Genomic DNA, 14,883 nt, shown 5'->3' with positions numbered 1-14,883 from the left:
ATGGAATTCACGTTTGTCCACTTTCTCCAATTAGTATAAGTATCCAACTTCTATCAAACTACTTCAAATCCTAGACAACCCTTAAACAAACTGATATTTTGCTTCATAGTCTGTATTAAAGTTAATAACTGTTTTACAACTGTGTAATAATAATACCTTTAAAAACACTAACCTGATCCACACAAGTGCTATATGACCCAATATTTAGCAAATGATAAAGTGTTTGGGCATAGTTGACATGTTATTATTAATTGACACGTTTATGGTTTTATTGTGCACTTTTTTTTTTTTATCAGTGACGTCATTGACATGCGCCGGTGCAACTCTCCATCTGTGCACGATGAAGGGCACTAGTGGTTGGTGATCATAAAAACACGTGCCTTCACCCTTCATACATTTAACCCAGGTAGCAAACTGGTTTTATTGCAGTTTTTGGCTATTAATTAGCTACGGATGACTCGCAAAAACAGGGACCGAAAACTGAACTCACAGACTTGTCGCTCGGTGAAGTTGTCTCCGCGAGCGCCCGCTAAGCATGTTTGTTTACTTGGGGAATCCGGAAGGGCCTGAGGCTGCCTGCAAATGCTAACGCGCCCGCTAGCTCAATTGTGCAACGTTCGTTCATCTGATAGTGTTGACCTTGCAGCGGGTAAGATTGCTAATATACGTTATCAATACAGCAACAGTCGTTTGAACTGTGAGTAACTGTTTGAACAGTCCATTCAATGGTAGATTGAAGATTGTATTTAGCTAGCTAGTTAAAGTTAATCTGCTAACGGTAACACGATAACGGTTAGTTCGAGTTCAGTGATAGCTAACATTAGCTACGTTCAATGACAGTTAGTACTAGTGATACGTGACTAGCCGGCTAGTAGCTACTTAGCTAGCCAAACCACACTATGTCTTTATTTATACTTTGTTTCAGTGATCAACTGACGTTAACGTTACATACAACGTTATGCCTCATCATCATAATGTGCCCCCCCTCCCCTCCCAGGCAAGGCAATAATGTCTTATTGGCTGTCCAATTGTGATGTAGAGTGATATCCTTTTTAATTGTGGGTGAAAAGGTAATTATATATCTGTTGTTTTTTATTCTTTCCATAGTTATGGATGCATTAGGGTCCTGATTGAACACACATCATGGCAACGGAGGCTGCAGTCTCCACCCCTGGTCGTCCTGCAATCCCCAACCACTCTCAGGGGGACTATCACTTTGTCCGCTCCTTCGTTGCTGGAGGTAAGTGTGGCTGCAGACTTAACTTGTGATTATAATACAGAAATGCAATACAGAACATACAGTAGTACACATCCAGTGACACAAACCCTGGTTCTGATGAGCTGCGTGGCTTGCAGGCTTTTTGTCCAGCAATAACGGACTACTATAATCTAAATCAGGGATGGGCAACACCACCACATCGAGAGCAAAACATTTTAGCAGCCCACCTCTTGAAGGCAGAGAGATTTATTTGTTTTAGTTAATGTTGTGCAATTCTAGACATTTTGTCATGGTGCATAGAGACAATTTTGGATTTTTAAAGCAAGTTTTCTGCAATTCTACACATTTCGACATGTGTTGGAGAGGAAAATTGGCTAATTTCCTGTAATCCTACACATTTTGCCATAGAGTGGAGAGAAATGTTTGCAGTTCAAATTCAATGTGGGCCCCCCCGGCCGATTATTCAACCATGAATACTAAGTTTAGATAGCTGGCTACTAGACTAATTTACCAATCTAAAAAGGTTAGCTGACATGGGCTAATTGAGTGACTATCAGTGACTGACATAACAAGAGAGAAACTGCTGTTGCACAACCAAATTTCGAAATTGCACCTTGTGTATTCTACTATTCTAACTTGCATCAGTATGTTGAAACCCCGACTGAGTTGTCAGAGGACCTTCCGTGGGCCGCCAGTAGCCAACCCCTGATTTTAAAATAATGGCTTAACCTCACCAGAGATCCAGAAAAGAAATGGGTACAGTCTAGAGTTGAATAACTGGAACAGGGTTATGAAGATTCAGAGATTTCCTGACAAAACCCACTCCCTTTTCCTGGAGTAAATAACTGTGTGAAGCCGGTAAATTATAATTATTTATTTGAACAGTGTAACAGTATAGCTTCCGTCCCTCTCCTCGCCCCTACTTGGGCTAGAACCAGGGACCCTCTGCACACATCTACAACTGCCTCCCACGAAGCATCGTTACCCATCGCTCCACAAAACCCGCAGCCCTTGCGAGCAAGGGGAACAACTACTTCAAGGTCTCAGAGCGAGTGACGTCACCGATTGAAACGCTATTAGCGCGCACCACCGCTAACTAGCTAGCCATTTCACATCGGTTTCAACAGCCTGACGTGAAATGGAACTGTTAAATTATATGGAGTGGCTATGGATACAGAGTTTCTTTATCTCAATTTGCCCAGACTAAAAATATGGATATTTCTGTGCATGTGTAGGATTATTTAATTTTTTTACTTAGCCGAGTTCCCACTCCGGTGCCTACTGCAGTGCTGAGTGCTCCACAACCGCTACCACCTCCTTGATCGCTTTTGTCTGGTCACTGATGTAGCCTACAAAACTTCATGTTAAACACACAACTGTTTGACCTATTGCATTCCATGCCTCAGTAAGCATAAGCACTATTTCATGTTATATTTTCAGGAGTTCTTACAAATTTTGTTGTCAGTATTACAAACATAAGTACGACACAAACAGGCAGTCTAGTGATTACATTTTCTTCTTAGCAGCTGTTATATGCAGCTATTTACTCTCACCACGATATCAGCATATATGGTATAACTATTGCACAGGGCGACGCAAAACGAACTTGCCCATTGTCAGACTATTTTTAGGCAAACAGGCAGTCAAGTAGTGTTATTTTTTCAGGAACTGATATATGGCAGCAGCTATAAAGATGATCTTACATCATCACACAAAATGTGTCAAAAGTGTAGGCACTGCGTCCTGCTTGTGCAACTGCAATATCCATTACAACAGAGAAGGTTGTAGCCTTCATAAAGTATTTACACCCCTTAACTTTTTTCACATTTTGTTATGCTACAAGGTGGGATTACATTTTTTTTTATTTAAGTGTAATTTTTTTGTCAACGATCTACACAAAATACTCTGTCAGAAGTGGAAGTCGTCCTGCTCCTGAGGCAGCAAACCATCCCCAAACCATCACACTACCACCACCATGCTTGACTGTTGGTGTAAGGTTCTTACTGTGGAATGCAGTGTTTGGTTTTCGTCAGGCATAATGGGCCCCTTGTCATCCAAAAAGTTATACTTTTGACTCATTTGACCATAGAAATTTCTTCCAAGAGTCTTGGTGATCATCCAGATGCTTCCAGGTGCTTTTTGACAAACTTGAGTCAACTTTTTGGCCTCAAGTCCTGGATGACTTGCCTTTAAAGAGCAGAATTCATAGTTCCTTCTATTATCAGATAGTTCTACAGGAGAATGTCAGGCCATCCGTCTGTGAGCTGTAGCACAGCTGGGTCATGCAGCAAGACAATGATCCAAAACACACAACGAAATCTAAATTGTTTTTTTAGTTTCGGAATGGCCTAGTCAAAGTCCCGACCTAATCCTAATTGAGATGTTGTGGCAAGACTTGAAATGAGCAGTTTTTATACTTGAAAAACCCACAAATGTCGCTAGGTTAAAGCAGTTCTGCATGCAAGAGTGGGCCAAAATTCCTCCACAGTGATGTGAGAGACTGATCAACAACTATAGGAAGCATTTGTTTGCTGTCATTGCAGCTAAAGATGGCACAACCAGTTTTTGAGTATAAGGGGGAAATTGTTTTTTGACACAGGGGATTGAGTGTTTCATAACTTTGTTAAATAAATCAAATAAGTATACTTGTTTTGTTATTTGTGAACTCTGGTTTCTGTTATCTAGCACTGTATGTAAAATTAATAATAATCATGGTCGAATTACCGGCCAGGGGGGCCCACTTGATTTTGTTAGTCAGCCTCGCTTAGATATCATATTCAAAAATGCAAAAGTTTGGCTCCACCCTATGGCAAAATGTGTAGAATTGGAGGACATTTGCTGTAAAACACTTGTGTCCATTGATCTGAGGTCCTAGCAGTATTACGCATATTCAAAGAGGAGTCCGTAGTTTGTTTTCTAATGATCATGATTTTTTTGTCAAATAAGTTAATGAATTTATCACTGCTGATGTGAATGCCAACTTCACTTGGGGAATGCTGCTTTTTCATTAGCTTTGCGACAGTATACAACATTTTAATTTAGGATTGTTTTATTCTCTACAATCAGGTTGGAAAAGTAGGTTGGTCGACCAGCAGTGAGGGCTTTTCGATATTGCATGGTACTGTCCTTCCAAGCTAGTCGGATTTGTCAGACTTCCAATTTGGTGGAGCGCAATTTCCATTCCAATTTTCTGGAAGCTTGCTTCAGGGCTCAGGTATTTTCTGTATACCAGGGAGCTAGTTTTTTGTGACTCTTTGTTTTTAGCAGGTGCGACCGCATCTAGGGTATTACGCAAGGTTAATTTAGATCCTCAGTTAGGTGGTTAACAGATTTTTGTACTCCAATGTCCTTGGGTACGTGAAGGGAGTCTGGAAGGGCATCTAGGAATCTTTGTATTTATTAAGGATCCCCACTCTTCCTGGGGTTCAGCAACATTAAGGCAGTTATAGACAAATATTACATTACATTTCATACCTTTTCACAACACATTAAGTATGTTCCCTCAGGCCACTACTCTGTCACTTATTATTATTTATATTTTAATTGAACCTTTATTATATATATTTTAATTGAACCTTTTATTTAACTAGGCAAGTCAGTTAAGAACAAATTCTTATTTACAATGATCAATTTTATTTATATAGCCCTTCTTACATCAGCTGATATCTCAAAGTGCTGTACAGAAACCCAGCCTAAAATCCCAAACAGCAAGCAATGCAGGTGTAGAAGCACGGTGGCTAGGGGAATCTAGAAAGGAACAAAACCTAGGAAGAAACCTAGAGAGAAACCAGGCTATGAGGAGTGGCCAGTCCTCTTCTGGCTGTGCCGGGTGGAGATTATAACAGAACATGGCCAAGATGTTCAAATGTTCATAAATGACCAGCATGGTCAAATAATAATAATCACAGTAGGTGTCGAGGGTGCAACAGGTCAGCACCACAGGAGTAAATGTCAGTTGGCTTTTCATAGCCGATCATTGAGAGTATCTCTACCGCTCCTGCAGTCTCTAGAGAGTTGAAAACAGCAGGTCTGGGACAGGTAGCACGTCCGGTGAACAGGTCAGGGTTCCATAGCCGCAGGCAGAACAGTTGAAACTGGAACAGCAGCACGGCCAGGTGGACTGGGGACAGCAAGGAGTCATCATGCCAGGTGGTCCTAGGGCTCTGGTCCCCCGAGAGAGAGAATTAGAGAGGGCATACTTAAATTCACACAGGACACTGGAGAAATACTCCAGATATAATAGACTGACCCTAGCCCCCTGACACATAAACTACTGCAGCATAAATACTGGAGGCTGAGACAGGAGGGGTCGGGAGACACTGTAGCCCCATTCGAAGGCCTACCCCGGCCAAACCTGGACGTCACTGGGTCAATTGTGCCCCGCCCTATGGGACTCCCAATCATGGCCGGATGTGATACAGCCTGGATTCAAATCAGGGACTGTAGTGACGCCTCTTGCACTGAGATGCAGTGCCTTAAACTGCTGCGCCACACGGGAGCCCGAATATCTACATTACAAAATCCATGTATGTGTAGAGTGGCGTGTCTTATTGTGTGTCTTTAGTCTCCACTGTTCCATAAGGTATCTTTTTATGTTTAAAAAAAAAATTGGATTCTTCTGCTTGTGTCAGTTACCTGATGTGGAATAGAGTTCCATGTAGTCCTGTGCGCCTCCCATAGTCTGTTCGCTTGGGGATTGTGAAGAGACCTCTGGTGGCATGTCTTGTGGGGTATGCATGGGTGTCTGAGCTGTGTGCTAGTAGTTTAAACAGACACCTCGGTGCATTCAGCTTGTCAACACTTCTTACAAAAACAAGTAGTGATGAAGACAATCTCTCCTCCACTTTGAGCCATGAGAGATGTACGTGCATATTATTGTTAGCTTTCCCTGTACATTTAGGGCTAGCCATGCTGCCCTGTTCTGAGCCAATTGCCGAGGTCCCTCTTTGTGGCACCTGACCACACGACTGAACAGTATTCCAGGTGCGACAAAACTAAAAGGCAGAGCAGCGCTTTATTATGGACAGACTTCTCTCCATCTTAACTACTGTTTTCCGAGAATTTACAGCTCAGCTTTTGATAGTCCTTGGTTGGTGTCCAATCAAATTATTTGTTGCGATTGGAAACGTAATAAGATCGTGGTCTGATAGTCCAGGATTGAGGAAAAACATTTAGATCCACTATCAATTTCATGGTAATCTGTAGTGAACAAAAATATAAATGCAACATGCAACAATTTCAAAGATTTTACCGAGTTACGGTTCATTAAAATAAATAAATTAAGCCCTAATCTATGGAATTCACATGACTGGGCAGGGTTGCAGCCATGGGTGGGCCTTGGAAGGGCATAAGCCCACCCACTTGGCGGCCTGGCCCACCTGCTGGTGATCCTGGCCCAGCCAATCAGAATACGTTTTTCCCCACAAAAGGGCTTTATTACAGACTGAAATACTCCTCAGCACCCCCCCTCAGACGATCCCGCAAGTGAAGAAACCAGATGTGGAGGTCCTGGGCTGGCGTGGTTACACGTGGTCTGCTGTTGTGAGACCGGTTGAACTTACTGCCAAATTCTCTAAAACATCATTGGAGACAGTTTTTTATGGTAGAAAAATGAACTTTCAATTATCTGGCAATAGCTCTGGTGGGCATTCCTGCAGTCAGCATGCCAATTGAACACTCCCTCAACTTGAGACATCAGTGGCATTGTGTTGTGTGATAAAACTGCACATTTTAGAGTAGCCTTTTATTGTCCCCAGTACAAGGTGCATCTGTGTAATGATCATGCTTTTTAATTATCTTGATATGCCACAGCTGTCAGGTGAATGGATTATCTTGGCTAAGGAGAAATGCTCACTAACAGGGATGTAAACAAAATTTTAGAGAAAAAAGCTTTTTGTGCAAATGTTGTTCAGTGTAATATGCACTAATTCGAACTAATGCGTCTAGATTCCGGTTTGAGCAAACATGCATCTAACAGATAATTATCTGCAGATTAATTTAATGGTTATTTTACTCAGTCCAGCTCAGAGATGCTCATGTTGTGGGTGTCTGTATCTCTCTGGGTGTGTTTAGGTGTAGCTGGATGCTGTGCCAAGTCCACCATCGCTCCTCTGGACAGAGTAAAGATCTTACTGCAAGCCCATAGCCCCCACTACAAAGATCTGGGTAAGGTTTGGATAACTCTGCTGTTCTGAAATGGAGTGTTCCTCTTCCTGTAAACATGTCTGTTGGTTGTCAATTTGGTTTGTCAGTGCCACTGACGTATTCCCCCTCCCATGTAAATGTTGTATCATGTCCCGTTTAATTAATCGGAGATGTTTTATCTTACACCAGATGGCACCAGAAACTAAGCAATGACATCACACTGATCTTTCTTATTTTTGTCCTTTGCTCTCTCTCCCCTCCCTCCGTCTCTCCTCTCTCCTGTAGGAGTGGTAGCCACTCTCCGTGCTGTGCCAAAGAAGGAGGGTTACCTGGGGCTGTATAAAGGCAATGGGGCTATGATGGTCAGGATATTCCCCTACGGAGCCATCCAGTTCATGGCCTTTGACAAATACAAGAAGATCCTCAGTCAACAGCTGGGCATCTCTGGACACATCCACAGGCTTATGGCCGGTTCTATGGCAGGTGAGAGGATCAGTGGGAAGAATCCAAAAAAGACAATAGGAAGTCTGTATAATGCAGAGAAGATACTTCCTCATTCCTGATTATTTTTCAACAACAATAGTTTCCACAGTAGATACAACAGTTAAGTATATTTTATCTGACCATGTTGTTGTGTTTCTTCAGGGATGACAGCAGTGATATGTACGTACCCTCTGGATGTGATCAGAGCCCGTCTGGCATACCAGGTGAAAGGACACCATCGCTACACAGGCATCGGAAATGCCTTCCACACTATATACCTAAAGGTGCCTTTCATTTGTTCCTCTCAGTTTAAAATTAAACCTGTAATTTGAGGGAGGTGTGCAAGTTTCCCTCCTGTGTTTGTGTTTATCTTGAGTTGAGTGTTTTATCGTGAATTGAGGCTCAGCTGTTGGTGTTCTCTTTTTAAAGGAAGGAGGCATCCCTGGCTTCTACAAGGGTCTCATCCCAACCCTTATAGGCATGGCTCCATACGCAGGTGAACATGCACGCACACACACAGTGTTGTCAAGAACTTTCTGTTGAGTTTTGTGGGCCTCATTTATTCTGCCCTCCATCCTCCAGGGTTCTCGTTCTTTACCTTCGGCACGTTGAAGAGTCTAGGTCTGGCCCACTTCCCAGAGCTACTGGGGCGACCGTCCTCAGACAACCCAGAGGTGATGGTGCTGAAGACCCACGTCAACCTGCTCTGTGGTGGGGTGGCTGGAGCTATCGCACAGACCATTTCGTAGGTTGATTGATTGATTGGGTGTTTGACTGATGGATTCATTGGATTTTAAAGACCTATGTCAACTGCTCTGTGGAGGGGTGGGTAATTGGTTGGTTGATCGATATGGTTGGTTAACTCATTTGCTCTCTCTGTCCCCCCCTTCTCTTCCCCGTCTCCTGTCCCAGCTATCCTCTGGATGTTGCCAGGAGAAGGATGCAGTTAGGGGTGGTGCTTCCTGATTCTGACAAATGTCTGTAAGTGGCACCATTTACCCCTTCCTCTCCAAACCCAGAGCTCGTATTACAAAATGAGGTGCTGATCTAGGATCAGGTTTCCCTTTCCATATAATCCAATTCTAAAAGGAAAAAGGACCCTGGACTAGACTTAGGGGGTGTACTGAATATACTGTATACTGGGGTATTTTGAAATAGCTGTATGATTTTCAATACCCTCCCCAATTTCTATTATTTACATTTTTATTCATAAAGTCAATTGAATCAGTCACATGGTATGTTTGTCTACAAAGAGCTACATGGAGCAAATTGAAGTTTTGTGATGTGATGATCCACTGTTGTTCAGCGGAAGAGAGAGGTGATCAAGTTACACTTGAAATTCACTACTAATATTTGCCAGCAAAATATCTTATAACTTTAAGTTAACTATCTAATTCTCCAGTCAGGGCTTCAGCCGTGCATTTGGTTTGCTAACTTGCTAGCTATAGGTGGCTAGCTTGCAAGATCAAGCTTCTTGGTTACAGTGGAGACAATCATCCCCTCCTGGATCAAGTGTGAGTAGCCTTTTGAGATAGTTGTATGAGCTGGGTTCTTTGTCCTTGCAATCACATTGTGTTCGCTTGATCTTGTTAGCATTTAGCTAGCGTCCGCTTTGGGAATTCACTAGTACTTTGCTAGTGCCTTCAGAAAGTATTCATGCACCTTGACTTTTTCCACATTTTGTTGTGTTCAGAACTAAGGTTCAAGAGTAAAAATGTGCTTTACAAGTCACATAATAAATAGCTTGGACTCCCTCTTTGTGCAATAATAGTGTTTAACATGATTTTTGAATGACTACCTCATCTCTGTACCCCATACATACAATTATCTGTAAGGTACCTCAGTCAAGGAGTGCATATCAAACACCGATTCCACCACAAAGACCAGGGAAGTTTTCCAATATCTCGCAAAGAAGGGCACCTATTGGTAGATGGGAAAAGCAGACATTGAATATCCCGTTGCGCTTGGTGAAGTTATTAATTACACTTTGGATGGTAAATAAATAGACCGAGTCACTACAAAGATAAAGGCGTCCTTCCTAACTCAGTTGACAGAGAAGAAGGAAACCACTCAGGGATTTCACCATGAGGCCAATGGTGACTAAAACAGTTACAGACTTTAATGGCTGTGATAGAAGACTGAGGATGTGTCAACAACATTGTACTTACTTGACAATAGTAACTTAATTGACAGAGTGAAAAGAAGGAGACCTGTACAGAATAAAAATGTTTCAAAACATGCATCCTGTTGGCAACAAGGCACTAAAGTAATACTGAAAAAAATGTGGCAAAGAAATGTTTCTCCTAAACACAAAGTGTTATGTTTGGGGCAGATACAACACATTACTGAGCACCACTCTCCATATTTTCAAGAACAGTGGTGGCAGCATCATGTTATGGTATGCTTGTAGTCTGAAAGACCTGAAAATGGTTGTCTAGCATTGACCAACAACCAATTTGACAGAGATTGAAGAATTTTTTTAAAGAATAATGGGCAAATGTTGCACAATCCAGGTGTGGAAAGCTCTTAGAGACTTACCCAGAAAGACTTACAGCTGTTAATCACTGCCAAAGGTGCTTCTACAAAGTATTGACTCAGGGGTGTGAATACTTCACTCTGATTCCATGTGTTATTTCATAGTTTTGATGTCTTCACTATTATTCTACAATGTAGAAAATAGTCAAAAATAAAGAAAAACACGGAAATGAGTAGGTGTATCCAAACTTTTGACCTGTCTATATTTATGTTTTAGTTTGGGAAAAATAACACCCCTTGTGTGCACTGCTGGTTATACTGCATAGCCCAGTATGGTACAGGAATGATATGGAAATCTGGATACTGCCCAACACTACCCTGGACCCTGTTTGAATACTTAGAAAAATCACTTAGGTATAGGAGTTTTGTGGAGTGTATGGTATTATTGAGTCCTAAGCCCTGGTTGGTCTTCCAGAAGACTACAGCTGTGTACCAGGCATGCCTTTCAAAGTTCGCCTGCTTCACAGTGGCAGTAGAAATACTTCACCACCTGACACTATGCTTCTAGAATGTATCCTCGTAATAATGTTTTTCTAGAGGTGGACAACCTCTGGGTTGTCAGGGCAAGAATAGACTACTCACTTAGAGTAAGACTGAGTTACTATGTTCTACTCCATACAATGAGAGCTTGTGTTTTAGATGTCAGTCCCCAGCCTGTGTACTGTGTCTGTATTAAACAGCTCTGTCTTTGAGGTTTAGAATGCTGAAACAGACTGGCACTGGCAGAATAACCTATTCTGAACATCTTTAACAAATAGAAAATGCAAATGTTATTATTTTGAATTAACATATTAAAATGTCATTGATAAGTACCTGGTAAGCCTCGCACTGTAAAATAAATTAACTTTTTTTGTCTTCCTACTTGTCTCCCTCTACAGTACCCTGACCAAGACTCTGAAGTATGTGTACAGTCAGTATGGGATGAAGAAGGGTCTGTACAGAGGGCTGTCTCTCAACTACATCCGCTGTGTGCCCTCTCAGGCTGTGGCCTTCACCACCTATGAGTTCATGAAGCAAACCCTCCACCTCAACTAGCTGCTCCCTCCCCATCCATCCAACTCCACCCTTCATCTCTGCATAGCTGGATTGGGGCACGTTCACTAAGGCTAAACACTCTGAAACGTTTAGAGAGAGAGAAAGACCGCTACTAGAGATCTATCTCAACACAACCTGACCGAGAGCATTGACTGGGGCTATACATTCTGAAATGTTTAGGAACTTCCTTAGAAACTCCCTGCATCTCAACACAACCTGACTGAGAGCATTCACTGGGGCTATACATTCTGAAATGTTTTTCTGAACGTCTTTCAGTGCCCTGAATATTCCTTATTAGATGTGTTAATTTACCCTAGTAAACCTTTTCTGTTTTAAGGAGGTCGGCTTCCGCTTGGAGGTATTGAACCCTGCTACCAGAGGAGGCCATTGGGGCTCAGCCACTGGAGCCATGCTGAGCCCAGTCGCTCTTTGCCCCAGTCGGAAAGCAGATGAAGGCACTGGCCCCCATAGCAATGCCTCAAACAACTGGCAGTGCCAATCCAGTGCCCCTGTCTGTTCTCAGCTCCTGCTTTTGTGATTCTCCCTCTTATAATGTCGTTCTAAAACCGCCCAACCTGTGGCTTTGGACAACACCCCGGCAACTATTGCCATGGATACCTATGGACAATGACTCCCTCTGCTTCGATGGGTGGCTATGTGCAATGAACCCCAAATGACTTTCGTTGGTAATGCCATAGCAACCCAATTCTGTACACTGCCTCCCACCCTACCTAAGAAGTCACACAGACAATAACGGAGGGGAAAGTCACACCGGGCAATCTGCCTTAACATAATCGGAGGTCTTCTTTTCCTCATGTACCTACCTGACACTTGTGAGTACAAACCTAGACACATAAAATAATGAGACAAGGATTTAAATGTGTAATATGTCTGTTTTTATAAGAGTTATAGGACAACTCCTACATTTTATGAGAATTAACAACACTCTCCCCAAGCTTGTGTTTAACACAGAACTGTGCTTTTTGAGCATCCTGAGTTTAGTAGAATCCAAATGATAAAATCCCAAAACATCACATTCAGTTTGTTCAAAACTGAACATCAAATTGTATTATTTTGATGGTCTCCAAAAAGTCTCATTGTCGGACATTGAAACAGGTTTGTCCCATGCAGTTTAACAGATATAACAGGTGTGTATCTGTAGGAGTGTTGTCTTTGGTTTTGACGTGTGTGTGTTTGTGTCCATTCAGGGTTTAGTGTGTAGTAAGTCTCTTCTCTACTGTGCAGGTTTGGGGTCCAATGCCTTGTTGTATACAAGTTGCTATTTATGTGTTGTGTTCCTATCCACAAAGCCTCTGTGCACTTTGCCAATCTTTTACCCGTATAGCCAACAAATCTATATAGATATATATCTAATTGCAACAGAGACATAGTGTCTGAAATGCCAACCTATTCCCTATATAGTGCACTAGTCAGGCTCTGGCCTAAAGTAGTGCACTATATAGGGAAAAGGGTGTCATCTTGGACATAACCATGGCTGCTAGTCAGTTTTTACTTTAACCAGGCCAGCTTGTCATTGGCTACGACGTAACAATGTAGGCTAACGTTGGGTACAAGGCAGTGGTGTAGCGTGCAGAAACATTCTCACAACGTTCTCTGGCTAATGATGATGTGCACCTACCTGAAGAGGATTTTGAAATGATAGAGATTTCTGTTGAGGAAAGAGTCTAGCAGGGTTGCAAAATTCTACTTTCCCAAAATGCCCTGCTTTCCCAGAAATTCCAGTTGGAGGATTTTGATATTGTTCCTGTGAGATGACAATGAACTGAGGTAGGCTATGGACTGACAGTGGTGGTTTTAACATATGTTGTGTTTTCTTTACCTCTTGCCTACATTTCCCTGTGTTCAGGTGTGTGTCGCGGGGTGTAGAAAGCATTTGTCAGCAACTGAACAAGATCTAGACACTAGTATTAAAAGATATGCATTATATAGCATCCTATGTAAGATTTGCTATATAGGTGAAGCACTCAAATGGAAACCTGAGTTAAGTACTTCAAGGGGGGAAAAACTAGCACTTTGGAGCCGTTGGCTTTTTTGTGTTTATTTATGAAAGTGTAGTGTGACTGTGTGGCCACAAGGTGTCCACAATGAGTCAGTAATAAGTTTACCGACAACATCATCTGTAGCCTGCCCTGCATGTAACTGGACATACATTGCCATGCTGAAGCCTTCATAACCACTACTACAGCGACGTATGTATTCTGATCTGTCCATGTATCATCATGATGACTTTGGATATGTCATTTTCCTCTTGGTTTGAATGTACATCTGTGTTCTGTACCCGTATTCATGAAGTGTCAGTTTTGCCTTTTCGATCATAATGAATAAGAGGGGGACCTGATGTCGGTACTAGTGCTTCATGACAGTATGCCCTGTTCTTCTCTTGTTTAGCAAAATGATGTAAGGCAGTAGGAAGACAAGAGTCATAATGCACATCTCACTGGTCTCAAGTCACTTCCTTTCCCAATCTACTGTACTTTCCGTCACCTGCACTGAACGAGCTGGATAGGTAAAAGCTACTTCCTGGTAGGCACATTGTTTTCCCAGACTTATTCCACTTAAAAAATGAACTGCTACTTTTGGTTTATAAAAGTTTAAATTCGCTATTCAGAAAAGTCTGAGCCCTCTCCCACTAGAACAGTGTTTCCCAAACTCTGTCATTGGGACTCCAAGGGGTGCACATTTCGTTTTTTGCACTGCACAGCTGAGTCAAATAATAAACAAATCATTAAGCTTTGATTATTTAATCGGCTGTGTAGTGCAGGTGCAAAAACCAAAATGTCCCCAGGACCGAGTTTGGGAAATGCTGCGCAAGAATGAACGATATTGATAGGACAGGCACTTGTCAGTCACAATGTGAACGATGACAGGGAAACGCTGCTGGTTTGACAATCTGCTGTCTGTCTCACCTCCAGGTACCTGTGGGATTTGTGTGCGCTGTGGTTGGTTTGAAGTCAAATTTCTTTACAGATAGCAAGATGCGCCTTCATCGTGGTAACGATGATTCGAAATCCACTGAGCCTAATTATTGTTTTCTTGCACATTTGTTTTTTGTGTGTTCCCTATAGCCAGCCACGGAATCGTGATGCATAGGCAATTTACTGTGCTTTGATTGACGACCGAACAGCAAATGTTGACTAGTTTATAAAACGTGTCAAACTGACTGAATAAAAGTGATCACCTATATCCCTTTGGAATTCATAAATCATACAACATAGTTTATGTTCATGGAATCGCCCCTGTACAAGTAAACCAAAGATCTCGTTTGTATTTTCCTAGGATATGAAGTCCATGTCGGGACTTTCCAGATAGTGGCGCAAAATTGAGTGTGACTATTCCGTACCGAATCGCATCAGAGAGAACTGTTAATTTGGCTCCCTCTTTTGCATACTGGTGTGTATATATATATATATATATATATAGTCCATAAAGAAGGTGAATCCTCGCTG

General features: G+C 42.1%; 1 protein-coding gene across 3 annotated transcripts; it reads left to right on the top strand.

The window, feature by feature from the left end:
* Window positions 1-280: 280 nt before the first annotated feature.
* Window positions 281-14,620, top strand: LOC106613176 (graves disease carrier protein homolog). 3 transcript variants are annotated; one of them, XR_006770710.1, is made up of 10 exons: window positions 307-649; window positions 1,108-1,240; window positions 7,292-7,384; window positions 7,649-7,846; window positions 8,009-8,130; window positions 8,276-8,342; window positions 8,429-8,591; window positions 8,759-8,827; window positions 11,260-11,472; window positions 11,754-14,620. XR_006770710.1 is itself a non-coding variant. In XM_045722534.1 (9 exons), exons 2-9 carry the CDS (start codon window positions 1,144-1,146, stop codon window positions 11,414-11,416), a joined length of 966 nt encoding a protein of 321 aa, XP_045578490.1. In that variant the 5' UTR covers window positions 281-406; window positions 1,108-1,143; the 3' UTR covers window positions 11,417-14,620. The 3 variants fall into 3 exon arrangements, 2 of the variants coding, with proteins under 2 accessions (XP_045578490.1, XP_014070653.1); XM_045722534.1 differs by having other exon boundaries at window positions 281-406; window positions 11,260-14,620; XM_014215178.2 differs by having other exon boundaries at window positions 308-649; window positions 11,260-14,620.
* Window positions 14,621-14,883: the final 263 nt, after the last annotated feature.

This window comes from Salmo salar, chromosome ssa01 (genome assembly GCF_905237065.1).
Source record: "Salmo salar chromosome ssa01, Ssal_v3.1, whole genome shotgun sequence".
In the NCBI taxonomy this organism is placed as follows: domain Eukaryota; kingdom Metazoa; phylum Chordata; class Actinopteri; order Salmoniformes; family Salmonidae; genus Salmo; species Salmo salar.
Note: the sequence above shows the minus strand (reverse complement) of the source record. Positions and strands in the feature narration are given on the sequence as shown.

Excerpts from the sequence above, each read along its gene's own strand:
- LOC106613176 (XM_045722534.1), top strand. The coding sequence starts at position 1,144 with ATGGCAACGGAGGCTGCAGTCTCCACCCCTGGTCGTCCTGCAATCCCC. Across the intron at positions 8,131-8,275 it reads TCCACACTATATACCTAAAG|GAAGGAGGCATCCCTGGCTT; the intron begins GTGCCTTTCATT and ends CTCTTTTTAAAG. Across the intron at positions 8,592-8,758 it reads GCTATCGCACAGACCATTTC|CTATCCTCTGGATGTTGCCA; the intron begins GTAGGTTGATTG and ends CTCCTGTCCCAG.